Source organism: Arabidopsis lyrata, assembly GCF_000004255.2.
Source record: "Arabidopsis lyrata subsp. lyrata unplaced genomic scaffold ARALYscaffold_7, whole genome shotgun sequence".
Lineage (NCBI taxonomy): Eukaryota > Viridiplantae > Streptophyta > Magnoliopsida > Brassicales > Brassicaceae > Arabidopsis > Arabidopsis lyrata.
In genome coordinates this window covers 64,819-89,738 of record NW_003302549.1, presented here as the reverse complement: position 1 = coordinate 89,738, position 24,920 = coordinate 64,819, and the positions used below count along the sequence as shown (strand labels likewise).

General features: G+C 40.0%; 6 protein-coding genes across 10 annotated transcripts; 3 read left to right on the top strand and 3 right to left on the bottom strand.

The window, feature by feature from the left end:
- Positions 1 to 152: 152 nt before the first annotated feature.
- LOC9304916 (protein DETOXIFICATION 45, chloroplastic) lies at positions 153 to 3,514 on the top strand. The gene is made up of 15 exons (XM_021017208.1): positions 153 to 407; positions 439 to 740; positions 842 to 984; positions 1,074 to 1,217; positions 1,290 to 1,450; positions 1,557 to 1,692; positions 1,789 to 1,885; positions 1,977 to 2,077; positions 2,169 to 2,332; positions 2,467 to 2,538; positions 2,644 to 2,760; positions 2,827 to 2,922; positions 2,997 to 3,118; positions 3,225 to 3,273; positions 3,361 to 3,514. The coding sequence occupies exons 2-15, from the start codon at positions 478 to 480 to the stop codon at positions 3,370 to 3,372; spliced, it is 1,677 nt and encodes a 558-aa protein (XP_020872867.1). The 5' UTR covers positions 153 to 407; positions 439 to 477; the 3' UTR covers positions 3,373 to 3,514.
- Positions 3,515 to 3,926: 412 nt separating this feature from the next.
- On the top strand, positions 3,927 to 5,374 carry LOC9302867 (uncharacterized protein Mb2253c). The gene is made up of 6 exons (XM_002868797.2): positions 3,927 to 4,100; positions 4,244 to 4,324; positions 4,421 to 4,549; positions 4,658 to 4,720; positions 4,803 to 4,927; positions 5,013 to 5,374. Exons 1-6 carry the CDS (start codon positions 4,005 to 4,007, stop codon positions 5,194 to 5,196), a joined length of 678 nt encoding a protein of 225 aa, XP_002868843.1. The 5' UTR covers positions 3,927 to 4,004; the 3' UTR covers positions 5,197 to 5,374.
- Positions 5,345 to 8,247, bottom strand: LOC9304915 (protein LAZ1). Of its 3 annotated transcripts, none has more exons than XM_002866747.2 (9): positions 8,136 to 8,247; positions 7,842 to 8,059; positions 7,716 to 7,772; positions 7,507 to 7,615; positions 6,921 to 7,105; positions 6,745 to 6,833; positions 6,357 to 6,618; positions 5,932 to 6,183; positions 5,345 to 5,851 (listed from the first exon to the last, which is right to left on the bottom strand). In XM_002866747.2, exons 2-9 carry the CDS (start codon positions 7,986 to 7,988, stop codon positions 5,501 to 5,503), a joined length of 1,452 nt encoding a protein of 483 aa, XP_002866793.1. In that variant the 5' UTR covers positions 7,989 to 8,059; positions 8,136 to 8,247; the 3' UTR covers positions 5,345 to 5,500. The 3 variants fall into 3 exon arrangements, with proteins under 3 accessions (XP_002866793.1, XP_020875715.1, XP_020875713.1); XM_021020056.1 differs by having other exon boundaries at positions 8,144 to 8,245; XM_021020054.1 differs by having other exon boundaries at positions 8,140 to 8,242.
- A 35-nt stretch (positions 8,248 to 8,282) lies between these two features.
- On the top strand, positions 8,283 to 17,054 carry LOC9302866 (Niemann-Pick C1 protein). 2 transcript variants are annotated; one of them, XM_021020052.1, is made up of 39 exons: positions 8,283 to 8,514; positions 8,684 to 8,736; positions 8,812 to 8,911; positions 8,991 to 9,098; positions 9,308 to 9,424; positions 9,537 to 9,687; positions 9,776 to 10,023; positions 10,111 to 10,296; positions 10,454 to 10,509; positions 10,623 to 10,740; positions 10,857 to 10,940; positions 11,034 to 11,129; positions 11,226 to 11,327; positions 11,503 to 11,571; positions 11,722 to 11,817; positions 11,891 to 11,998; positions 12,106 to 12,219; positions 12,336 to 12,419; positions 12,788 to 12,916; positions 13,007 to 13,205; positions 13,277 to 13,420; positions 13,512 to 13,549; positions 13,690 to 13,773; positions 13,954 to 14,022; positions 14,121 to 14,197; positions 14,295 to 14,364; positions 14,551 to 14,700; positions 14,902 to 14,967; positions 15,034 to 15,178; positions 15,283 to 15,347; positions 15,417 to 15,482; positions 15,619 to 15,712; positions 15,799 to 15,835; positions 15,923 to 15,980; positions 16,099 to 16,209; positions 16,314 to 16,381; positions 16,489 to 16,555; positions 16,642 to 16,710; positions 16,802 to 17,054. In XM_021020052.1, the coding sequence occupies exons 1-39, from the start codon at positions 8,482 to 8,484 to the stop codon at positions 16,889 to 16,891; spliced, it is 3,819 nt and encodes a 1,272-aa protein (XP_020875711.1). In that variant the 5' UTR covers positions 8,283 to 8,481; the 3' UTR covers positions 16,892 to 17,054. The 2 variants fall into 2 exon arrangements, with proteins under 2 accessions (XP_020875711.1, XP_020875712.1); XM_021020053.1 differs by lacking the exons at positions 15,799 to 15,835; positions 15,923 to 15,980; positions 16,099 to 16,209; ... (2 more) ...; positions 16,642 to 16,710; positions 16,802 to 17,054 and having other exon boundaries at positions 15,417 to 15,493; positions 15,619 to 15,708.
- A 150-nt stretch (positions 17,055 to 17,204) lies between these two features.
- LOC9302865 (protein NLP3) lies at positions 17,205 to 20,600 on the bottom strand. The gene is made up of 3 exons (XM_002866746.2): positions 19,279 to 20,600; positions 18,220 to 18,967; positions 17,205 to 18,136 (listed from the first exon to the last, which is right to left on the bottom strand). Exons 1-3 carry the CDS (start codon positions 19,870 to 19,872, stop codon positions 17,397 to 17,399), a joined length of 2,082 nt encoding a protein of 693 aa, XP_002866792.1. The 5' UTR covers positions 19,873 to 20,600; the 3' UTR covers positions 17,205 to 17,396.
- A 2,754-nt stretch (positions 20,601 to 23,354) lies between these two features.
- On the bottom strand, positions 23,355 to 24,816 carry LOC9302864. 2 transcript variants are annotated; one of them, XM_021016874.1, is made up of 5 exons: positions 24,708 to 24,816; positions 24,211 to 24,546; positions 24,041 to 24,124; positions 23,818 to 23,929; positions 23,355 to 23,718 (listed from the first exon to the last, which is right to left on the bottom strand). In XM_021016874.1, the coding sequence occupies exons 2-4, from the start codon at positions 24,530 to 24,532 to the stop codon at positions 23,844 to 23,846; spliced, it is 492 nt and encodes a 163-aa protein (XP_020872533.1). In that variant the 5' UTR covers positions 24,533 to 24,546; positions 24,708 to 24,816; the 3' UTR covers positions 23,355 to 23,718; positions 23,818 to 23,843. The 2 variants fall into 2 exon arrangements, with proteins under 2 accessions (XP_020872533.1, XP_020872534.1); XM_021016875.1 differs by having other exon boundaries at positions 24,211 to 24,543.
- Between the last annotated feature and the right edge of the window lie 104 nt (positions 24,817 to 24,920).

Sequence of the window (24,920 nt, the reverse complement as noted above, 5' to 3'; positions counted from 1 at the left end):
GGACTCACACACAACTTTGGCAGCCAAAAATAAAAAAACTGCTTTGAGACGGAAATACAAAAAAAGAAAAGAAAAGAAGATACTGTTACTGTTATCAGTGGGCTTTAATGGGCTTAATTTTATAGAGAAGCAAAAGGCCCATCTACCATCGTCTTCTCCAGACAAAAACCGCCTCTCTCCCTGCAACGGTTAACCCCTGATTGAACCCTCTCTCTCTGCCTGCCTGCTTCCCCGACAAAGTTTGGATTTTGAATCGTTTCTTCTCCTTTACCAGTATCGTCTTCTTCTCGGTTTTCTATATCGTTTGCGAAACTAGTTTCTTTCACCGTCGTTTCGTTTCGTTCCTTTTCTCTCCCACACTCATCCAATTGAAAGAACCGGATTTTAGGTCATCATATTCCCCTCCGAGTCCTAACTGATTCTAATTATAGACGAACTAGTTAAGTTTCGTTTTGGCAGTGTTTGTGTTTGTGTGTGATGGAGTCCAGTAGAGTAGTTGTTGGTGGGCAGCAAGTTTCGCTGCCATTTGCGAATAGGAGGAACTCTAGGTTGGCCAAACCGAATATCCAGCAAGGGACTTTTCTACCTATAACTCGGATCAATAAAAAATGCTCCCTCCACACCAATCCAACCCCTATGTATCCTTTCGTTACTCGCCGGAAGAGCCAGACTAACCCTGATTGCGGTGTTGTCAAGTTGGGGGAAGAAGACCACTCTTGCCGCTCACTGGACAAACTCCCGTAAGGCTATTGAGGTGTTGCGTTATCCCTTTGATACACTTGGCCATGTTTCTATGCCTTTCTTGCCTATGTAATGCTTTCATGATCTCCGTCCTTGCTAGGTTGGTTCATGGGCTTCACTCTGCTGAACCACGTCCTGTCGATATCAAACGAGAACTCGTGATGCTTTCTCTTCCAGCCATTGCTGGCCAAGCTATAGATCCTTTGACGCTACTCATGGAGACTGCATACATCGGAAGGCTCGGTATTTTCCCTTTGCTTCTCTACAGTTATTTCACCATCAAAGATGTTGTTTCCAGAGTTCTAAGGACTCCCCTTCTTTCCAATCTGCAGGATCTGTAGAGTTGGGTTCCGCTGGCGTTTCCATGTCCATCTTCAATACCATATCAAAGCTCTTCAACATTCCACTCCTCAGCGTTGCCACCTCTTTTGTCGCTGAAGATATTGCAAAGATTGCCGCTGAAGGTCTAGCCTCAGGTAAACGTATATAATAGCTTTTTTCTCTTCTCAATTTTCCCCAGCCTTATATCTCTTTCAATGGATTTACAGAAGATTGTCATAGTGACATACCTTCTCAAGCTTTACCAGAAAGGAAACAGTTATCTTCAGTGTCAACAGCGCTAGTGTTAGCCATTGGAATTGGCATCTTCGAGGCACTGGCTTTGTCTTTGGCATCTGGACCCTTTCTAAGGTTAATGGGTGTACAATCTGTAAGTTCGGTCCAGAGAGAGCGTATTGTCTTTATGTCTTAGGAAATTTCGTGAGTAATCTATGCTGAGGAATGCATGTTTTCTGTCTTTTTTACCTGACACCCAGATGTCAGAAATGTTCATCCCAGCCCGGCAGTTTCTTGTCCTTAGGGCGCTTGGTGCTCCTGCTTATGTGGTTTCTTTAGCTCTTCAAGGCATTTTTCGTGGATTCAAGGATACAAAAACTCCAGTCTACTGTTTAGGTTAGCATTCTTTGAGATCTTGTGACATAGTCCAAGAACATTCAAGTATCTTTGTAGTTCTTGGTTTCCATTCGTTCCCTAATTTCCATTATGCAGGCATTGGTAATTTTCTGGCTGTATTTCTATTCCCTCTGTTTATATACAAGTTCAGGATGGGTGTAGCCGGGGCAGCAATCTCTAGTGTCATCTCCCAGTATGTATCTATAGATCTTACTTCTTTTCCTGTTTTCCTCCTTTGCTCAACCTTGTAGGATGGTACTAAACCCCTTTCCTCTGCTTCATAGGTACACTGTTGCCATTTTGATGCTTATACTCTTGAACAAAAGAGTTATACTGCTTCCTCCAAAGATTGGGTCACTAAAGTTCGGCGATTACCTAAAATCAGGTATGTAGACAATGGTTTCTCACTTACGGGATTTATGGATGTAAGCACTGTATCGATATATCTAGGTTTTAAACCTTGACTTGAATTATAGGGGGATTTGTTCTTGGAAGGACTCTGTCTGTGCTCATGACCATGACTGTTGCCACATCAATGGCGGCTCGTCAGGGAGTTTTCGCAATGGCAGCACATCAGATATGCATGCAAGTGTGGTTGGCGGTATCTCTGCTTACTGATGCACTAGCTTCATCTGGACAGGTATTAGATTCTCAGCTTGGTTTTCATACCTAGAGGTTTTGGCTATAGCTTTCTTCAACTGTTTTGTAGTAAATGGGACTAAAACCACTGAGATAGTCGAGAGATGTAATTAAGCCTCGTGTTTTGTTGATCAGGCCTTGATCGCGAGTTCTGCATCCAAAAGAGACTTTGAAGGTGTGAAAGAGGTTACTACTTTTGTTCTGAAGGTCTGAGCCAACTTCCCTTTTCGCAGTTCATATTCACTTGTTGGGGATGCTAATTGATCTCTTGTTATAGAGATAGAGGGTTGTAACGTGTTTGGTGTTGTACAGATAGGAGTGGTGACAGGGATTGCACTTGCTGTTGTGTTGGGGATGTCTTTCAGTTCAATAGCTGGTTTGTTTTCCAAAGACCCTGAAGTTCTGCGGATTGTGAGAAAGGGTGTATTGGTGAGTGATGTAATTACATAAAGTGGGTCGAGCTTTTCCCATTATACTCACGTAACATGCATTCAGTTTGTAGCGGCGACTCAACCAATAACAGCGCTAGCGTTTATCTTTGATGGGCTGCACTATGGGATGTCTGACTTCCCCTACGCGGCTTGCTCGATGGTAAGTAAGAGAGAGAAGACCTCCTTGTTAAGAGATGAGATATAGGGTGAGTGAATGATTTGTGTGTGTGGCAGATGGTGGTGGGAGGAATATCATCAGCGTTCATGCTGTATGCACCGGCAGGGTTGGGGCTAAGTGGAGTGTGGGTGGGGCTGAGCATGTTCATGGGATTGCGGATGGTGGCTGGATTTAGCAGGTAGAGAAAGAGCTATATCTATATCTATAAATACAAGTTGAATGAAAAGTGTAATTTTGTGGTATTAATAAAGCTCTCAAATGGGTGTTTTTTTGTGAATGGTAAGATTAATGTGGAGGAAGGGCCCATGGTGGTTCATGCATACAAGTGACAAGGTGAGCTAGAGAACCTCTTCTTCTTATTTTTTGGGGCCTGGAAAACTTTTTTGGCTAACTCTGTTTCCTACTTTTATTATATGGTAGCGTCTTGCTTAAAGCTGTGAAGGAGAGTGAGAGAAAGAGAGAGTGACGTGCCCAGTCGTCTTCTTTCATCAACATATACACTACATTTTACTTATTAGCTTCGTTTGTCACTCATTTTTCGATCATCAATATATAAAATATGACGATTTAACTAGTTGTTAATTTACTACAAAGAAAACTCAAATTTCGATTAAAGTAGGCAAAAGCCAAAAGCGAAGGAACCTTCACATCTCTGAAAAAAATAAGAGGTTGTGGTGGTTGGTTATGTGTCAAAAACACCTGTATTTCAATCTTGTCTACACATTTTCCAATTGTGTAGTACAATATTCACGAATACTTAAAAGAACGGTAAATAAATACTTATATTAGTTAAAAAATATCGGATTAGAAGGAAATTAGTGACTGTATATGGTAAACTTTGTCTAAAAGATAAGGGATAAAGAGATAAAGACAAAAGAATATTCAAAACCTTAGAAAATTAGTGATTTGAGATTTTCGATAAGAATTAGGGATTAGAAGAAATTAGTGAATACAGTATAAATATCAAACCCCAGAGATAGTAAAAGAAATGTGTATAGGTAAAGTGGAATATTGACTCTTGGGAAAAAAAACAGAGAGAGAGAGAGAGAGAGAGAGAGAGAGAGATGGATTCGTCGTCAGTAGGGAACAACAACAGGTATTGGGTCCTCCGCCACGGCAAGAGCATTCCCAACGAGAGAGGCCTCGTCGTCTCTTCCATGGTTTCTCCTCCTCTTTTTCTTCTTCATTATTCCTTCATCATATCATCATCATCTATCATATCATCATCATCATCTATTCGTCTCCTTAATCGCCTATATATATATATATATATATATAAATTCTCTGCTGCTGGCAATTGTAGGAAAATGGTGTCCTCCCCGAGTACCAGTTAGCCCCTGATGGTATCGCTCAGGCACGTCTCGCCGGCGAATCGTTCCTCCAGGTTGGTTTGCTTTCATCTCTTTATTTCCCTACCTCCCAAAATAAAATAAAAAAAAACTCAAAACTTTTTCATGATCAACACTGTTTGTGTGTGCAGCAACTCAAGGAAAGTAACATAGAGCTGGACAAGGTCCGCATTTGCTACTCCCCCTTCTCCAGAACCACTCACACCGCTAGGGTTGTTGCTGAGGTCCTCAACCTCCCATTTCATGCTCCTCAATGCAAGGTATGTAAAGGATGGTCTTTTATGCATCCCACATATTTCTACACTGCCACTACATTTGCACAAACCTATGCTTTATCCGTAATACTAAGGGTGTTTCCTGCTGAGCAGATGATGGAAGATCTGCGAGAACGCTATTTTGGACCTACCTTTGAACTCAAGTCACATGACAAGGTACTTATCATTAGCTTACCTAGGTTGGAAACGGCCAAGTGAGACACGTGTTCTCAAGTTCCTTCTTTTCTGGTTGCCACAGTACCCAGAGATATGGGCTCTTGATGAAAAAGATCCTTTCATGAGACCACAAGGAGGTGAAAGTGCTGACGATGTTGTTTCCCGACTTGCCACTGCCATGGAATCCATGGAAGCTGAATATCAAAGGTAAGCAATCCCCTAACACCCATTTCTTCTGCATCCAACTGAAAGCTAAAGTGTGTTTCTTCTTCATTCTACACCCACCCGGTAGGTGTGCAATTTTGGTGGTGAGTCATGGAGATCCTCTGCAGATGTTGCAGAACGTTTTCCATTCAGCAAAGCTACAGGAAGGAGGTGGTTTGGCAGAGAGGTTTCAGATGAGCAGAGTTGCTTCCGTCTTGTCACAGCACCGCAAGTTTGCTTTGCTCACTGGGGAACTCCGACCCCTCATCTGATTGGCAATCAATGTATTCAACTGTTGGCATGTCTTTCCTTATCAATTCCTATCTCTCCCAGTGGCATTCTTGTAATTGCTCAACTTGGATTAGCTATTATCACCTCTGTTAGTTAGAAAGACAGAGCGAACATGAAGATTTACTCTTCTGTAATAAGAAATCATGCCCATTTATGTTATATGGTATCTTCAAATCTGTACACAGATATATAATATTTAACGGCTTCTAGGTGATCATCCTCTTCTCGCAAACAAATGCGCTTTGAGGAGAAAAATGTGGAACAAACTTGTCCAACGATATTTTGTTAATCTTTGGTGATCCATCTGCGGCCCCTCACTTCAAATCCACCATAAGCTTGATCACTACTGCTCTCTCCTCCGCTCTCTGCGCTAGTGTATCCTGATTTACGCCTGTGCTTTTTGGTTCTTGTAACTCCACTATCGCTAAAACTCCCATTTAGAAGCGGATCATCAATCCCGCGAATCACTCTCCGACTGGATGATGACATGCAACTATCGTCCTTAACTCTTCTCTTTTCCTTGTCGTGTTTCTTTATGTTCTGGGAGATCTTGTGCAGTTTCTCATTGAACTTTGTGATGCTCTTCTCCATAGGCTCCACCGCTTGAGTCACTGTGAATCTCACGTCTTTAACAATCTACAACATATAGCCTCTTTGTGATCAGAAGCTCTTCATCCAATAATCATTTATTTGCATGGAAGAATTAGAAGACTCACATATTCACCACCACCAACGAAAACATCTCTCATGCTTTCTTTGATGGTCATACCACTTCTGATATCAACATCAGGATGTGGTAGGCGGACCTTTGTTGGCCTCTCACTGTCCCTAATCTCATCTGGATCAATAGGACAGTCAACAGATGCATAGTCACCAAGAACTGAAACGGATCCTGTAAAGCGGTCTCCCATTAGACCGTAAGGTTTTGCTGGGAATACATACAGGTGAACAACGGAAGCAATACCCATCTGCACTGGACCAACACAAGTGTTAAAGCTTTAATTTATTTGAAGTAAGGAAAACAGACGACACCATAGACTGTTGTTAATAGGAAGCAATGAAGAAAAAGTTCTGCACTGATATACAAAGATCACACATAATGTTTAACCTTTTGCAGAATTTGGTAACAGAAGACATTTACCTCTATGCAAATGATGAAATCTTGTACACTAGTCTTCAACTGCAAGCTTTGTGCAATTGAACTTTTGAACAGACCGAGGGAAGAGAGAAGAGCAATGGCAACACCTTGCCACCAAGTGAGAAACACAATCGACTTAAATGTTAGAAATTTAGCCAGCGGCTTTATGTGTGCAAGCTCATCTTTCGTTGCACCATAGAACTGAACCAGACAGTATAATGCCCAGGACTGACTAAAATTTAGAACAACTGCCAAATAAGGGTACCTACAAAAAAAAAAAAAAGAGGCAAAACAGTAAGATGCTATCTTGATCATAGATGAAACTGATTTTTGTTTCATAAGGCTGAATCTGTAAGTTAGCACTGTTCTTGTCAAAGTTGCCTCAACGTACCCACATCCCCATTTAAACTCTCCTTCACAGTACACACCGAACGCTTCAAGAATCAGAGCTGTGAGGGCCGTTAAAGACTTAATTATCATCTGCCAAAGGAGAGAAATATTTTACTTCCACGTCAAAGACAAGACTTTTGGAGCAAGAGAAACAAGAAGCATTTGTGAGAAACGTACATATTGAACAATACCAAACTTAACAACTTGATAAAACCAGGGACTGAGCCTCCACGGTTTTAAGAATAAATTCATAGGAAAAGGATGTTTGATTGTTCCCTTTTCATCCTTGTGATCTAACAGTGGCGTCTTAAAGCTCTTACGCCCTTGTCTTTCCATAAACTCGATAGTCCTTTCTTCCCCACCTGATAAAAAAGAAGTTAAGAAGTATCAGTATAGAACAACCAACAAGGGGAAAAGAAAATAAGTTTGTGCGATTATCCTTGCTTCCCAAAGAATCATAATATGAACATCAAAGACACGAACCTGCAATTTCACAGGCAGAAGTACAAGATACGGAACCTAATCAATACTAGAGAAATGTCTTGACACTAAAACGATATCCACATATAAGCAAAAAGCTATTGAGAGCTTCCAAACTAGTGTCAAACATAAAGTCACGTAGATAATTGACAGCTTTCCCATAAATCAACATATAAAGATCAAAGATATGACAATGTAAACACTTTCTCGGAAAGCAAGAAATTTAAGAAGCTGACAAAAAAAAAAATCAAAAGGAGATAGAAAACAGTGAAAATGGTGATACCTAAGCAGGCAACAAGGTATCTACCAAAACAGTACATGGCAAAGGATTCATAGCAGTCGCGAAGAATCCCACAATCAACACTGATGGATGGTTTGACAAGTGATGCAAACTGTTAAAAGAAACACAAGTAGGATCAGATATTTTGGGGAAACAAATTCAGTACCATAAATGCGTTGACGAGCACAATACAAGTAAATAAAGTAACTGACCGATTCAATTGAATAGCAAGGGACCATGAGGATGACTCCGATCAAAAACTTTTGCTCCTGAGAGAGAGAGAGAAGGTAAGAATGGGGAAGCTGAGGTATAGATAGAGAGAGAGAGAGAGAGAAAACCTCAGGGTTCTTGTAAGTAGAAAGGTGATCGAAGACAAGAAACAAGGAAAGGGAGAGCGTGAGAACCAAAAAAGCACCGGCCATAAAGCTTGCCCAAGCAGGAGCCGAGTAAGCCAGGAGATGGTAAGACTTTGATATAATATCCATCAGGAATCGAATATGCAATCAGGAACAACAACAACAACAACAACAACTTCCCATCCAAAAACTATCGAAACCTGAACAACAATTCGACGAGTGATGATGATTAAACTGGAGAAGGATCGGAGGAGACAGAGGAAGAAGGGCGAGTACCTACTGACATGAAATGGATTGGAGCAGATGAAGAAGCCAAGGAGGAATTGATCAGACGTCTGCAACGGACGACCCACCCATGAGAGGAGGATCCGATGGATGATGGAAGGAGATGCCTTTTTTTTTTTTTTCTTTTTCCATCTCTCTACTTTGATTTGATGGTAAAAAACAAAAAACGGCATGCATTGCAATTGTTAGCATTTAAAACGGCAAGCAGATACTGGTACTGACTCATCGTCATCACCTCGACTCTCCCTTAGTCAAAGAACCAACCTCTCTCTCTCTCTCTGCAAGACTGCAACTATAAATAATCCCCAACTGCTTTATTGGGGCTCTTCAGACAAACATGGCGATCCCTCCCAAGCTTCTCCTTTTACAGGCAAATTCATTTTCTGTCTTGTCCTTGCTTGCGTTTCTTGCCAAATTCTTCCTTTGTGTGCTTCTTATTAGGCCTTTACTTTTATTGAACGATTTTCGTCTCTGACTTCTTCTTATCTGGGTAGCTGTTATTTTGATTGATGATATGGGAATGATTTGTCATGTTGCAGCTCCTCACTTTCTCACTTTTAGTTAGCGCAAACCTGACCCATTCTGCAGCAAGGTAACTTGTTGCATATGTATGGCCTTCCTTTTTCTCAATCGCTTCTTATTCATCTCTCTTTTTTTGGTATCTCAGTGATACACATTCAACAGAGTTTTGCGCTATGTATGACATTTGTGGACACCGCACCGATGGAAAAGTCCTCAACTGTCCTTATGCTTCCCCTTCCATTAAGGTATCAAACTTTTCAGATGTAGCACTGCACTTTTCCAATTACTTCTTCTTTCTTTTCATTGTGATATTCGTTTTTGCAGCCTGATGACCTGTTTTCTGCCAAAATCCAAAGCCTTTGCCCAACCATTACTGGCAAAGTCTGTTGTACCGAGACTCAATTTGACACTTTGAGGTCTCAAGTTCAACAGGTTTGACTTTTCTCTGCTATGTTATCTCAAAGAGAACAAAGACAGACGTTTATTTTGTGATTTTTCAAGAGCGAACCTTTTGTTTTCTCTTCATACTTTCTTGATAACTCTATGATTTCTGCAACTAGACAACTTTTTCTTATCTAGTTTTCTTTGCTATTATCAGAGCAGGCCATTTACTAATTCGTTGTTAATGCAATCTCTTTTAGGCTGTCCCTTTTCTTGTCGGTTGTCCTGCATGCTTACGAAACTTCTTAAACTTGTTCTGCGAGCTCTCCTGTTCTCCAAATCAGTCTCTTTTCATCAACGTCACTTCTGTTGCTGAGGTTAGCTTCCATTTTTTTCATGTCACAAGTTCAACTTTTGTTTTTTTTACTTGAGACCCATTGATATGGTTAACAACACTAGCATTGGTCATACTCTTGGGATTTATTCTAGGTGAGTGGAAATTTGACAGTGGATGGTATAGACTATCACATAACTGATACTTTTGGAGAAGGCCTTTACGAGTCCTGTAAAGAGGTGAAATTTGGAACAATGAACACACGTGCCATTAACTTTGTTGGCGGTGGTGCTCAAAACTTCAGAGGTGCACTGCAGTTTGTTTTAAGGCGTTCTATACACGCTTTATCTTGTTTCAAAAGTTCCATGTTTCATCTTTAGTTCTGCTTTTCCAGAATGGTTTACGTTTATTGGTCAGAAAGCACCACCTGGCTTTCCTGGTTCACCGTATGCCATAAACTTCAAATCAAGCACCCCTGAGTCATCTGCGATGGTACCAATGAACTTATCTGTTTATTCATGTGGTGACACATCCCTTGGATGCTCTTGTGGTGATTGCCCTTCGTCCCCAGCTTGCTCAAGTCCCGAACCCCTCCCGCCCCATGAGGAAGATTCTTGCTCAATTAGAATCGGTCCTCTTAAGGTGTGAGTTATGATATATCCATTGTTGCTTGAGACATTATTGAGTTGGTATGATCTTGGATTTGATTGTATTGATTTGTATTTTCAGGTTAGATGCATTGAGTTATCAATGGTACTTGTATACATCTTGTTGGTGTCTTGCTTCTTCGGATGGGCTGCTTTAAATCGAAGAAGAGATATAACACAGCCTGGTGATAGCTCTGAGCCACTCTTGCATCCTGTGGAAGAAGATGGAATTAATAGTGAAACGAAGGAAAACATACTTGGTGTCAAGGTATATCGATGTATTGGCTAGAATTGTAGTTCTTCTGTGTATGTATAGATAACATATGATACATTTATTATATACCCACATATATGCGGGACTATCCTTGAAGATTTAATCTGTTTGGAGGAAAGAACTAATTGATCAATTGACTTTTAATTCTTAGGTGCAAAGACATGCTCAACTTTCTCCTGTTCAGAGATATATGGCAAAATTTTACAGGTTGATCTCCAGAATTTTGTTTCGTTGTCTGTATCTTACTCACAAGGTATCTCTACAATTAGAAAAAGTTGTTTGTCTGATGAGATAAAACTGTTTCCAATTGTTTGCCTCAGATCATATGGGTCATGGATTGCTAGAAATCCATCTCTTATTCTCTTCATGTCGGTGGCTATTGTTCTTGCACTCAGTTCAGGTCTCTATAATTTCAAGGTGGAAACACGACCAGAAAAGGTATGTATTAGCTTTGCCAGGACCATAGTTATACATACTCTTTATGATATGGATTCTGCAGAAAAGTCACTGCAAATACTGGTATGATTGTTCTTGTGAATTTCTACATGTTGTAGTTGTGGGTAGGTCCTGAAAGCAAAGCAGCAGAAGAGAAAAAGTACTTTGATACCCACCTTTCGCCGTTCTACAGAATTGAGCAGGTATTTTCTATGTTTTGCTTCGTGTTTCTATATTCCAGTTTATTATTAACCATATATAACCTTTGTTCACGATTTCCTTGTGTGGCTTAACAGCTTATCTTGGCCACTGTTCCTGATCCCAAAAGTGGCAGGGCACCTAGTATTGTAACAGATGAAAATATTCTTTTACTTTTTGACATACAACAGAAGGTATTTGAACAAATGCTGCTAATCAATAACTACTGATCTAAATACATCAGGTTATTTCTTCTGTTTCTATTGATTTTTTTCCTCCAAATGTGACAGGTAGATCAAATTCGCGGAAATTATTCAGGTTCAGAGGTCTCTCTGCCCGACATTTGTTTGAAGCCTTTGGGAGAGGATTGCGCCACTCAGAGTATTCTGCAGGTTGATAATTTCTGATCTCGTGAATTTTTCAGTGGTTTTAATATGTTGTGTAACTCCTCCTGGTTTAGATACACAGAGTACCTCCATGCGTTTTCTCAACTTCTTGAACATAATAATTCATCTTGCACATGGAATCGCTTCTCTACTGACATCTCTTTTTGAATTACATTTTCAGTATTTCAAGATGGACTCTGGAACTTTTGATGATTATGGAGGAGTTGAGCATGCTGAGTACTGTTTCCAGGTTTAATTTTTGTTCAGTATCTTACACATAGCTAATTTTCATCAACGATGGGGATTTGAGCCATTCACTTCGTAATTCATTGATGAATGTATGCCCTCTTGATTAGTGATTGAATACTGTTTACTGATACCCTCTCTCTTCACCCTGCAGCATTACACTTCAGCAGAGATGTGTTTGAGCGCTTTTCAGGCGCCTGTTGATCCTAGTGCAGTGTTGGGAGGATTCTCGGGGAATAACTATTCAGAGGTAATGGTTTCGGAACTTGGTTGCTCAGTACCCTTTGGTTGTTATTCTGACCTAAAACAAACGGTATTTTCAGGCTACTGCGTTTGTTGTAACATATCCAGTTAACAACGTCATTGGTGATTCAAGCAACGAAAACGCAAGGGCAGTAGCATGGGAAAAATCGTTCATTCAATTAGCAAAGGTTTTCCCTGTTTCAATTTTTTGTTTCTCCAGAGCTTAAGTTTTATATTTCCAATTTCTCAAAAAGGGAGACGGTTGTCTTAATTAGTTTTTACTTGGACTTTCCAGGAGGAGCTGCTACCTATGGTGCGATCCAAGAATTTGAGTCTGTCATTTTCATCCGAAAGCTCAATAGAGGAAGAGCTGAAAAGAGAAAGCACTGCTGATGTTATAACAATAGCTGTACGATAACATATATCTTTGAGAGCTATCTCTTACCATTCCTGCCCAGATTTCTTTGGTAATATGTCCTACGAAGATTTTCATGCCAGTGATCTGTTTATGTTTCCCTTAACCAGGCAAGCTATTTGGTTATGTTTATTTACATTTCGGTCACACTTGGAGATGCGCCGCAGTTCTCTACTTTTTACATTTCATCAAAGGTACGTGCGTCTTGATCTTCCTCTCAAGTTCGTTGTTCCTCTATAGGCATTTCAGTTGTATTCAATCACGTGAGTATTCTTTTAGAGTTTGGAGAAGCAAAGTATTGAATAATGGGAATCTTATGATATGCTAGGAATTACTTATGCTCGCCGTTTCCAACTGAAATGATCTTAATGCCTATAACTTTGTCAGGGTGATCTTTTCAGAACTATTGATTTTTCTTTTTTTTTCCTAATCCGTCTACCATGAGTGTATATGATTTTTGAAGCTAAATATTCACATTCAACTATCTAGGACTGGGAATACGAAAGTATTGTGGATGTACGATTATATTACACAGCTTACTTATCAATATCATGACTTCTAGGTCTTGCTCGGTCTTTCGGGGGTTGTGCTTGTCTTGCTTTCTGTACTTGGATCTGTTGGAGTTTTCAGTGCCCTTGGAGTTAAATCCACATTGATCATAATGGAAGTCATTCCTTTCCTAGTCCTGGCTGTAAGTTCGATTTCAGTCTGTGTAGTAGGAACAGTGGAAATTTGGTATATTTGTTGATGAATATACTAATGGTTTTTTATAAGTGAACAGGTGGGAGTAGATAATATGTGCATACTGGTTCATGCTGTAAAGAGACAACCTCGTGATGTGTCTTTAGAGCAAAGAATTAGCTCTGCACTTGTTGAAGTAGGTCCATCCATAACATTGGCAAGTTTATCCGAGGTCTTGGCTTTTGCTGTTGGAGCTTTTGTTCCAATGCCAGCATGTCGTATCTTCTCCATGTTTGCAGGTTTGTAAATATTTAGTGCTCTCTGTGTACATTAGTTGCGAGTCTGTGACACTGTTTTTTAACTTGTGCAGCTTTGGCTATTATGCTGGACTTCTTTCTGCAAATCACCGCTTTTGTTGCGCTAATAGTTTTTGACTGCAAAAGATCTGCGGATAACAGGATTGATTGTTTCCCTTGCATAAAAGTTCCTTCATCATCTCAAGAATCTGTTGAAGGTTATTACTTACTACCAGAAAGGTTTAGAATTAGTGTCTTTTTTAACTGTATCATTTCCTTCAACTTAGGCAGGGTTTTGTGCGTTTACAGGTGGAAGAGGACCTGGGTTTCTTGAGAGATACATGAAGGTGTTTTGATTTTCTCAAAACTGGGACAACCTCTCTTTCTTATTAATAGACATATGATATGTGCAAAATACAGACAGACACACACAAACATGTAATTACAGTCCGCAATCTTGTTGATTTTTAGTCTTGGTGTTCCACAGGAGGTTCATGCACCCGTTCTTGGACTTTGGGTTGTAAAAATGGTTGTTGTCGCTGTATTCTTGGCTTTTGCGCTGGCAAGCATTGTAAGTTCTGACTTCATTTTGCTCATTGCTTTGTTTTCACTGTTATATACTATTTGTTTTTGCGCTTTAACACTTCTTTAGCACTACAATATAACTATATCATCAAAAAGAAATCAGAATATGGAGTGAATTATATCAATTGTTTTTGTAATTACGATTCCTGTGTTTTTATTCATTAAGGCCATCAGCCCAAGGCTTGAAACTGGCTTGGAGCAGAAAATTGTGCTTCCTCGAGACTCCTACCTTCAAGTTTAGTGTGTTGCATTTTTGACTTCTCCTTCACGTTGTTCTCCTTGTGTTCATCTCTTGCTCATTCCCCCAATCACGATTGGAATTTTATTTGACAGGACTATTTTGACAGTCTCTCAGAGTACCTCAGAGTGGGGCCCCCTTTGTATTTTGTAGTCAAGAATTACAATTATAGGTTCTCTATCTGTCTGATACACACACAGAAAAGCACTATCTCTGGTACAATTTATTACCTAGCAGTTTTCCTGCACTGACATGGATTCTTTTGGCAGCTTGGAATCAAGGCAAACAAATCAGTTGTGCTCTATCAGCCAATGCAATTCGAATTCCCTTTTAAATGAGGTAATAATAATGAATGTATAGCGGAGATGCTCCTGTCTGAAATGATTTTATTTTAGTCAGCAACTGGTGTGATTTATCCTACTAAAATCATCATATGAATTCTTATAAGTTTAATGTATCTTCGGTAAAGCTCCAACCAAAAGGGTTTTGTCCTTAACATTCTTTGTTTTCCCCACCTTCCACCAGATATCAAGAGCGTCACAGGCTCCAGATACAAGTTACATTGCCAAACCAGCTGCTTCTTGGCTCGATGACTTTCTTGTATGGCTATCACCAGAGGCTTTTGGCTGTTGTCGGAAGTTCACTAATGGCAGTTATTGTCCTCCAGACGACCAGGTCAGTCTTATCTTATAGAGATTATTGTGGAAACTACTTTGTGTTTTCAGTTTCGTTTTCGCTTTAACAGATTTAGTTCTCTCTTAACCGCAAAAGATATGATAATGGTTCATAAGCTAATTTATTGCCTTTAATCAAAAATCAGCTGATTAAAAATGCAAACTGGTGTTTTAGTTTCTAACTTAAAGTGTCAAGTTACAGCCACCTTGCTGCACGGCTGAGGAAGATATATGCAGTTTAGATGGGATCTGTAAAGACTGTACTACAGTAAGTGTCTCTCTCTTTCTTTCTCAACAATATTTAGAATAGATCTAAGTCTATAAACCATCGCAGTGCTTTCGACACTCAGATTTGGTTCAGGATCGTCCATCTACAGCTCAATTCAGGGAGAAACTACCGTGGTTTCTAAATGCTTTGCCATCAGCTGACTGTGCAAAGGGTGGTCACGGGGCTTATACGAATAGCGTGGATTTAAAAGGTACTCTAGAATTTCCTTGATAAGAAAATCTATTTGCACTACCTCATTTCTTTAATTTGCTTTTGGTCTGAACCTTTTCTTGGACGCTTGGTTTTTTCTTTCAGGGTATGAGAGTGGTGTTATACAGGCATCTGAGTTCCGTACATACCACACTCCACTTAACACACAAGTATGACATTATTGTTTCTGGCAAGCGAATTATATAAAAAAAAACTCACAACTGAAAAAAATTCCTCAGGGTGACTATGTTAATGCATTGCGAGCTGCTCGGGAGTTCAGTTCAAGAATATCCAATTCCTTGAAGGTTTGAACCTGGTGATGAATTCTGCTTTAAGGAAGTATAGATTAGCTGGCTTTGTTTGAAGGAGGATGGTCCGCCATATGTCTTTTTTGTTCTGCTCAGCTTCCTATATAATAACCCTTGTTTTTCTGTCATGCAGATTGACATCTTTCCATATTCTGTCTTCTACATTTTCTTTGAGCAATATCTGAATATCTGGACTGTAGCTTTGACAAACCTCGCTATAGCAATCGGTTTGCTTCCCATCTATCAAATTTTGAGTTTTTGCTAGAGATTTTACCAAAAGACAACTCTTTACATTCTTATATTGGTTTGGTAGGTGCTATATTTATTGTTTGCTGGTTAATCACTTCCAGGTCAGTTATCTCTCTATAGATTATGCAAAATTTTAGAATCTGGAGATGTCTTGATGTTGGTTTCTTTTATTAACTTGTCAATTTCAGTGCCTGGAGTTCAGCCATCATTTTCCTTGTATTAGTAATGATACTCGTGGATCTCATGGTACTATGTTATATTGACAAAGTCTATAGAATATTGTCCCGATTTGCGCTTTGGTTCATGCCGTTCTGGATGTTTTAAGTTGTACTTAAGGATAATCATCCTTGATGTGTTTGAGCAGGGTATGATGGTGATTCTAGGCATCCAACTCAATGCAGTTTCTGTTGTGAATTTGATAATGTCAATCGGGATTGCTGTAGAATTCTGCGTGCACATATCACATGCTTTCCTGGTAAGAACAAGCCACACCCCCCCCCCCCCCCCATGTTTCCTTTGGACCTTGGGTGGATCTGTTCTGAAAAATAATGTTTATTTCCTGCACTGCTTCAAATGCAGATGAGTAGTGGGAATAGAGAACAGAGAGCGACGGAGGCACTGGAAACCATGGGAGCTTCAGTTTTCAGGTGATGAAACTTGCGATCACTTGCTAGTTGCTACACTTTTAATTTTCTAACTGGTTAAGTGGTCATATTTGTGGGACTTGATAATGAAAATATGTTGTTGGGGACAGTGGGATCACACTCACAAAACTTGTTGGAGTGATCGTGCTTTGCTTTGCAAGATCTGAGATATTTGTGGTAAGGACACCCAAATCCAATGCCTTGAGTAGTTCTTGGTCCTCTTGCTTGAGTTGATTCAAATGGATATGTATTGGTGCATACAGGTGTATTACTTCCAAATGTACTTGGCTTTGGTTATAATCGGCTTCTTGCATGGGCTCGTTTTCTTGCCTGTAAGTTAAGCTGGATTTATCTGCTACCATCTACTTGTATGACAGTAAGCATCTAATGGGTGATTGATTAGGCACTTATTGTGGGTTACAGGTCATACTGAGTTTAGCTGGCCCGCCGCAGCTACACTTGGACATCGAGCAGCAGCAGACAGAAGAGGCTTCCTCTTCCCTATTGAACTGAGTAACTCCACAGACTCTCTTACTTGTTAACTCAACCTTTACATTACTCCTTTCATTCAAATGTATCACATAATGTCAAAAACTAAAGAGTCAAATAGTGGATATCCTTTGTATCAAAGTTAAGTGATAGGCCCATGGCCCAAAGTATGGCATGTTGGTACACTTTCCTAACTCGAGTAGGTCAAAGAAAAACATGAAGAATTAAAGAGTTTGGAGCTAAAGCCTATCTGCTTAAAGAACAAAAAACAGAAAATAAACTGAAGATGCAATGCAACTGTAGGTTATTATAGAAAATGTTTCTCACAAAATCATAATAGCTTCAAAGAAAGCTAGTATCTTATATAGTATTTGAAGGGGGGAAAAGGGACCACAAGAATTCAACAACTTATGAATACTTTTAGATCAAACAAAGTATGTTGCATATGTAAAAAAGATATACAAACCAAGCCAAAATAAATAGATTGGTGACGATGATGGAATTAGCCAAAAGGGTTTAGGATTTTTAGTTAAGAACCAAAGGAAGGAAGAGAAAGAGGACGGTGAACCAATATTCTGATAGTTTCTTTAAGAGAGGACTTGTAGACTTGTATGCACTCCTCAAGATCAGCATCGCACGTCAAGAGAACCCATTCTTGATCATCGTCTAGATACTTGAGACTGAAGTTACTTGTCAAAACATCGTCCATCCCAAACCGCTTTGCGATCTCTCTTCTGAGGTCTGTGAGACGTGAGTGGGGCTGCAGGCTCATCCTCAGCATCGAATCTCCAAACATAGCTTTCACTTTCATCCCGTCTTTTGCTTTCCTTGGAGCTGTTGAGGATGGCAATGGGGGTAGGGATGAGGTTACACGAACTGCCCTCTGGTCCTCGTGCAGGCTGCTTAGAGTAAGCAGCTGTGGATGACTGAGAGATGGGTTTTCGAAGCCACCAAGTTGTTGCTCTTCGGAGGAGCAACAAGTGCTTGAACCTGAAGAGCCCTGGCTGCCAGATGACGAAGGTGGTGACTTTGGAGGCACATGGACAGTTTGGGTTGGATTAATCAAAGGAAAAGAAGAAGAAGAAGAAGATTGAAGTTGAGGGAAGCTTGAGTAGAAGGAGGCGAGATGGAGAGAGCCTTGAACTCCTTCAACAGAGTCCATCACCACCTGCAGTTTCCGAAGAGAATGTCCTACTTTCTTGATCTTCCTCGATGGCCACCTTGAGATTCCGTGTTGTCTGCAGACCCTCTTCAAGGTTGTGGGACATACTGAAAATATGTAATGCCATCATCATCATCATCATCATCATAATATGTAATTATCTATTCAAATATATAAAACTCTGACGCACCACCAATGTTTTTAGCGGCGTCCTTAAGGCTGCCAGCAAAGTGTTGTCGGAGAGTGTCCAAAGTGATATCCTTTTCAGCCTTTGTCTTGCGTTTTCGGTTCTCCAGAGAGGAAGAAGAAGAAAAGGAAAACGACACTTGTTTGCCCTTGGGATCCTCTTGTGTCAGGGGTGGTGTGGCTGCGTCTCTCACTTGTTGTGCAATTTGGTTGTCGTCTACCATCAGATGTGGTGAGCTCTGGAAGCGTAGGTTGAGTTGGGAGGCGAGGGTCAGGCTCTGAGTTTGGATGTCAAGACAGTCTCTCGGGAAGAAGAGCTCGACAACAAATTGGACAGTGCGGTTGCCTCTGGTCAGGATAGGGACGGCAAGAGCAGCGTGGAGATGGAACATCCTGGCGTAGTGGGAGAGAGGGTAGCTCCACTTGCTGAAGATGGCCACATCTGTTGCGAAACACTGTTTCTTGGTAGCGAAAGCTCTTCCAGCGATTCCTTCGCCCACGAGTAGATGGTGCTCAGAGCAGGCGGCCAGGAAGCAGCGGCTGTCTTGGTCAGCGGCGTAAGAGGCGGAGATCAGAGCCGAAAGGCAGGATGAGGAGTCTTGGTGAGCCCACGTGACGGCTAGAGGGAGTCGGTGTGAACTGCAGATGCCTTGGAGAATAGAGGCCACCTCTGTTCTTGATGAAGAAGAAGAAGAAGTGACCTTGAGAGAGGCTGGAACGATGGAGGCTTGAGAAGTCCGGAGATCAAAGGCCTGCCAGAGAGAAATTCCGATTGTGAGTAATATATCTAGTGCTTATATAAAGTAACGGTTGTTAACCATTGAAGCTCTTCAAAGGTTGCTTACGTCAACACAAAAATAATTAATGCAAAGACATGGGAGCGAGTCAATGCTGAGCAGTGTTCCAACAGTGCAGTGACAAGTATTTATATTTTTTACATGGGAATTATAAAGACTCAATCAGCTAGACTTGACTTTATTCATCAACTTTTTAATCTTACATACGTATTAATAATAATTCATCAGCAAACAATCAGAGTTATTAGGTTAGATTCAAAAATGACCTCAAGGGTGTGGCAGATGGTGTGGAGCTGGGAGGCATACTCCAAGTTGCGGTGAGTGGTGACCATTTCCATCACGGCCACGCAGTTCCCGGATGTCCCTTGGAAGAGTGGGAGAGCGAGGGAGGCTCGAACCTGGTACCTACGGGCGTATCTTATGCGAGGGTACTCCTCCCTCCTGAAAAACCGAACGTCTGGGGTCCACTCAGGCATCCTCCTCAGGAACACACGCCCAGGCAGCCCCACCAGCTGCTCCGACCCAACCTCTGCTGCGAAGCTGTAGCCAGTTGAGGCGTCTCTGTAGAGGCCCAGGCTCTGGCTCTGGGAGAAGGTGTTGATAGAGTAAGGCTGCTCCTCCGTGCTCAGCACTCGTCCGCTCCTTGTCTCAACAGGCACCCACAGCTGGATCAGCAACTCCCTCTCTCCCATCACCTCTTGCAGGTGCCCCATGGCGCAAGCCACCCTCTCCTTCAACCCTGATGATAATGCCTGGTCATTCTGCGTTGCCTCTTCTTCCCAGCTGCACTCCTCCCACAAGAGTTGGTCCATAAAGTTGTCAGGGAAATCCACAACGGCCGAGTTGTTGCTTTCTTCCATGAGCACAGGAGAGAAAGAGAAAAGGGAAACTGATCAGACAAATAGAGAAAGAAGAAGATACCCTCCTAGAAAGTAATTATGAGGCAGATTTGGCTAAAAGAGATGATGCAAGCATGTGGTTTGATAGGCTCTCCTTCCTTAGTTGTTCAATATCAAACGCCAACGACTCCCTTTTAAATATTATGTCAAACAAAAGAGCTGCCAAAATGGGATAAGTCAGAAGCTAAAATAAAAAACCCAATTGCCCACAAGGTCATACCCCTAGCTTGTTTATTTTATAAATGTTTTGATGGATTTTGAGCCGACCTCATCTGAATCTTACTAATCCATATATTCATCCAGTTACAAATATTATATATAACAAGAATAGTATGTATATACACTCAAAAATGTAATCAAAAGAGAGAATATGTAAATGTGTAAGAGGGGATAATCCTTGTTTTCTTGAAGAATCATCAACAACAACAACTGGATCCAAAGAAGATGAAGATGGAGGGAATCTTTGGTTGTGAGCGTGCAGAATCTTTTTAAAAGGTCCCACCATAAACTGTCACATATATAGATAAAGATTTTTGGTTATATAAAATTTGAATGGTTAAATACTAAGTTTCCTGAATCTCCGAGGGTTGGGTGCATGGTCCAATGCACCAGGCAAATCCAAGTGTGCCTCTGTTATTGATTGTATCAGAAGCACTCGAGTCTATGTACTTACTTTTCATTTTTTTTTTTCTTTTCTAATTAGGTTAAAGGGAGCAAAAGCTAGGGTTTCACGATAATAATTTAATAAATACATATATACCCAGTACTCATGCACTAAATTAATCAAGGTGATTCCATGAAAGATTCCAAAAGGGACACATTGTCATAATGGAATAAGCATGCATCCCCTCCTTATTTTACTTCACTTCTCAACTTTCACACACTCTTTTGGACAATACCCATTCCCCTTTCTACTATTTACATATATATATTTACTATATATAGAGAAAAACAACTTGTTAAAGATAAATATTCAATATTTAACTTTGTTTTAAAAAAAAAATCTTAATCAATGGGTATAATAAGCTGGTCAAGAGTAACCAAAAACGTGTGGTTGAAATTTTATATGCTTCTTTTTTTCGTATTATTTTTGTGTGTCTTTAACCCGTCTTAACTACTTGTTTAATTACATATCATAATACAAAAAAATTGCATCATTATTGTTGTTTCGGGAAAGTGGAAACACAAATAATTGTAAAAGAAATCATCGTCGTCTTAACATGATGACCTTTCAAATATGATCATATATACGATTATTTTGCCGTTCTATGTTCTAAAACTGAAATAAAGAGTTTAGAATTGTTTTAAAAGAAGCCAATGAAAGAAAGGCAGATGGTAAACTAAAAGAAAAGAGGTACTGTAGAAAAAAAAAAAAAAAAAAGAGAGAGGTCACTTAGTGTGCGTTATCAGTAGGCCTGGGCAAAATACCCGGAACCGAATACCCGAACCGAAAAACCCGAACAATACCCGAACCGAACCCGAACCCGATTTTTAAAAATATCCGAATGGGTCCTAACCTCCTACCCGAAAAAAACCCGAACCGAACCCGAACCGAATCCAATACCCGAATGTACCCGAATATACCCGAATACAAATATACACCTAAAAATGTTAGTTATTTTTATATTTATAATACCCGAAATACCTAAAATTACAATCATAAATCCGAATATATTAGGTATTTTAGATATTTTTGGTTATATTTGGGTAAAGAGTAACCAATGTATTTTCGAGAAATTGGGTATTTCGGTTATATTTGGGTATATATGAGTTAAAAACCCGAACCCGACCCGAACCCGAAAATATTCCGGGTATTTTTGATTATTTTCGGGTATTTTGCTTTTTTATTAAAATACCCGAACCGACCCGAACCCGAACCGAACCCGAACCGAATTTTTAGAATACCCGAATGGGTCTTGACCCCCTATCCGAATAGACCCGATACCCGAAAAAAAAGAACCGAACCCGAACGGGTACCCGAATGCCCAGGCCTAGTTATCAGAATGAAATAACTAGTGTGATGACTCTTGAGGATTACGGGAAGCCAAAGCCCCTCCATGCCAAGCTTTCTCATCGATTCTCCGCATCCTCACAAATAATGCTTCAGCAGCATCATCAACCTCAATCATATACTATATACTAGTACGTGTTAATTATCATAATTAATGTTAGAAGATTAGTAGCAAAAATGTTGCCTTTGTAGGAGACATGACCCACACTTCTTTATTTTCGATTCCAAAAACTTCCTATAATTTACTTGCTTACTTATCTTTCTTCTCTCTTTTCAAATTTACTGGATTCCCAACTGCAGATTCTAAATAAACATTATTTTTCTCAATAAATTTAATAAAAGATTCTTCTAAAGAGGTGCCGCCAGCCTACTTGCAGTATACCTATATGTTTCCATAATTAAGAACAGGATTAATTAGTTAATGCTTTTGATTTATAAAGGGAATCTAAAATGGGATTTTAACTCCCTTCTGATAAAGAGACTTTGTTAAAAGTACTTATCCTAAATGAAATGTTAGTCTGAGGAAAGTGAATATGATCTCCATTAAGAGCATGCTAGGGTATAAAAGGATAGAGACGAGAAGTTCAGTAGTTGATTTTAGAGGGTTACTAATTCTATATCCAATTCTTCCTTCTTTTTTTTTTTTTTTGTTGACAATCTCGTTTACGTGCCTTGCACAAAAGCAGAGTTCTCTCAAACCAAATTAATTAACAACTATATTAATTAAGTACTAGTACTAGTATTTTCATATAGTTGCATTAATTAAGGGGTGCGTTGATGAGATCAATGATGGATCTGTCCGAATCTTTCTCCATATGACATCAGCAACCTGTCAGAATCTCTCTCATTATTAATTACTAGCTACATATGATTGTTCTTTTAATAAGGAATCTCTTAATAAACAAAACAACATATATCGGATTTACTTGTGAAGATCTATAAATAAATAATGCGTCATAAAAATCGTATCACACATCTATATGAGATATGTGCATCCATTAATCATATATTTATACACAGACTTAACCACAATCCTAATTTGAAATTACGTTGGGATAAGTCTTTTAACAAGAAGGGAACTAATCATTAATTTTTTTAAAAAAAATTGTACAGCAAGTTTAGTAGTATAACTAAAATAAATAAATAAGAAAGTGTGTAGAAATAATAAAGAAAATGGATGACATCATGAAGCTCTTTAATAATTAAACGGAAACAGCTGAAGTCAACAACCTAATAATAATAATCTTCCACGCATACTTGTTTTTTTTTTTTGGTGGTTATGTAATAGTAATACTGTATCGCATAATTAAACATCCAACAATGCTCCTCTCTTACAGACCAGAAATGTCAAAAGCCTCTCTATAATTTTTGTAGCAATTTAAAAAATGTCATCTCTTCATATCATATTTATATACTACTATTAAAAAAGGGATAAAATGCAATGGACATGGTAGTATTATTAGTACACAACACAGGTGTAAAATAGTAGATACACATTGCTGCAATGGGATCTTAAGCGCAAGTGACGTTGCAGACAGTTGTTTCTCAGGAGTTTAACAAGAAAGGAATCTAATCTATTGAAATCTCCTATCTCGTGGGAGCATCTCTCCAATATTTATTTATTGTAGTATATGCTTGTACATTTCCAGATTATGATTTCTTCTTAGGGTTGAACAAAAGATGGATACCTGTTTTCTCTTCAAGGCATCACAACTACAACCACTGCTGTAACAAACATGCCTTGAATAATGCTCATTATTATGAACCGCCCTTTGTCCGCATCCACCACATGTGTTCTGAAAATAGACACCAAGATGATTATACTGATGATCAGTCTTCTAACAGACACCAAGATGATTCAAGACATCATTCTGATGCTACTAAACAACACTTACGCTGCCCATTATTCTCTTTCCCTTCACTATTCTCCGTCATTTGATGTAGATTTTAGACTATTGACAGACCTTCCTAACACGTTCAAAGCTGATACACGCTGCATCTCTCTCGCTGCACGAGGCAACACATTATTTCTCTAGCAAATACTTGATTCCAGATGGGGTTCCTAGCTAAACCGCTACAAACCTAAAAGCCTGGACCAGAATGAGTAGAGGAGAGTACCTTCCTCGAGAGAGAATTGAATAGACCTCTTTTCCAAGTCAACAGCATGCTTGCTAAGCTCGGCGGAGGAAAGTGACCAAAGCACTAATAACAGTGGAAACATATATAAAAGCATCAAGGTCCAGAATTAAGAGTGAATATACATATTTAAGGTGGTGGGAGGAGCTTACTCTGAACATGATCGGTCCGATCAGATTGATTAAGCTTATTAAGAAGCATTTGAAGATGAAGGTAACGCTCTTCCCAGTCTAACTTATGGCTGGTAGTAGTTGTTTCCTGTGCCTGTGGCTGTGGGGGAACCTTAGGCGGGTTCGGGTTAGTGCTCGCAGCTGCTTTGGATGTGTCAACCTCCACTCTCCTGCGCACATAAACAAGTCGACCGCTTGCAGCATTAGTGGTCGGAGACTCCACCTTTACCCCAATGGACTTTGAATCTTGTTGGATGGGGTTTTTTGGTGGAGTCCTTGTCCCGCCGCCGCCATGGGGCTCCATTTCAAGAAACTCTTCTGCGATTAAGGAGGAGAAACTAAGAGGAAGCTTATATATAACAAGGTAAAGAGAGGATATTGAATTTCTTCTGCAATGCTTCAACATCAAACGAGGACTGAGGATTGGTATTATTGGAATCTGATCAATGAAGAATCTATCCGGAAGCAAAAGGATTTACCTGGAGGATGGAGATGGATCAGAGAGGATACGAGCAGAGCAGAGCAGCTCCGCTCCGAGAGATGGCGTTTTTTCCCTCATCTCGGAGTCTGTCTACTAGAGAGGAGAGGAAGGCAATGATGGATGGGCCAATTTAAGGCCCATTTTGTGCATCTACGGCCCATGTTTTTCACGTTGATCCCCAAAAACATAAAGAAAAAATAAGAGATTGAGA

Bases quoted from the DNA above. Each gene is read 5' to 3' on its own strand.
- LOC9304916 (XM_021017208.1), top strand. From the start codon at position 478: ATGGAGTCCAGTAGAGTAGTTGTTGGTGGGCAGCAAGTTTCGCTGCCA. The intron at 1,218-1,289 runs GTAAACGTATAT...ATGGATTTACAG, and splicing joins CGCTGAAGGTCTAGCCTCAG to AAGATTGTCATAGTGACATA. The intron at 2,078-2,168 runs GTATGTAGACAA...CTTGAATTATAG, and splicing joins CGGCGATTACCTAAAATCAG to GGGGATTTGTTCTTGGAAGG.
- LOC9302867 (XM_002868797.2), top strand. From the start codon at position 4,005: ATGGATTCGTCGTCAGTAGGGAACAACAACAGGTATTGGGTCCTCCGC. The intron at 4,101-4,243 runs GTTTCTCCTCCT...TGGCAATTGTAG, and splicing joins GCCTCGTCGTCTCTTCCATG to GAAAATGGTGTCCTCCCCGA. The intron at 4,550-4,657 runs GTATGTAAAGGA...CCTGCTGAGCAG, and splicing joins TTCATGCTCCTCAATGCAAG to ATGATGGAAGATCTGCGAGA.
- LOC9304915 (XM_002866747.2), bottom strand. From the start codon at position 7,988: ATGGATATTATATCAAAGTCTTACCATCTCCTGGCTTACTCGGCTCCT. The intron at 6,619-6,744 runs GTACGTTGAGGC...TTTTTTTTGTAG, and splicing joins GAGTTTAAATGGGGATGTGG to GTACCCTTATTTGGCAGTTG. The intron at 5,852-5,931 runs GTGAGTCTTCTA...TATATGTTGTAG, and splicing joins TCGTTGGTGGTGGTGAATAT to ATTGTTAAAGACGTGAGATT.
- LOC9302866 (XM_021020052.1), top strand. From the start codon at position 8,482: ATGGCGATCCCTCCCAAGCTTCTCCTTTTACAG. The intron at 8,912-8,990 runs GTATCAAACTTT...TCGTTTTTGCAG, and splicing joins ATGCTTCCCCTTCCATTAAG to CCTGATGACCTGTTTTCTGC. The intron at 12,220-12,335 runs GTACGATAACAT...TCCCTTAACCAG, and splicing joins CTGATGTTATAACAATAGCT to GCAAGCTATTTGGTTATGTT.
- LOC9302865 (XM_002866746.2), bottom strand. From the start codon at position 19,872: ATGGAAGAAAGCAACAACTCGGCCGTTGTGGATTTCCCTGACAACTTT. The intron at 18,968-19,278 runs GTCATTTTTGAA...TCTCTCTGGCAG, and splicing joins CCATCTGCCACACCCTTGAG to GCCTTTGATCTCCGGACTTC. The intron at 18,137-18,219 runs GTGCGTCAGAGT...ACATATTTTCAG, and splicing joins CGCCGCTAAAAACATTGGTG to TATGTCCCACAACCTTGAAG.
- LOC9302864 (XM_021016874.1), bottom strand. From the start codon at position 24,532: ATGGAGCCCCATGGCGGCGGCGGGACAAGGACTCCACCAAAAAACCCC. The intron at 24,125-24,210 runs GTAAGCTCCTCC...CACTGTTATTAG, and splicing joins TCGGACCGATCATGTTCAGA to TGCTTTGGTCACTTTCCTCC. The intron at 23,930-24,040 runs GTACTCTCCTCT...TGCCTCGTGCAG, and splicing joins TCAATTCTCTCTCGAGGAAG to CGAGAGAGATGCAGCGTGTA.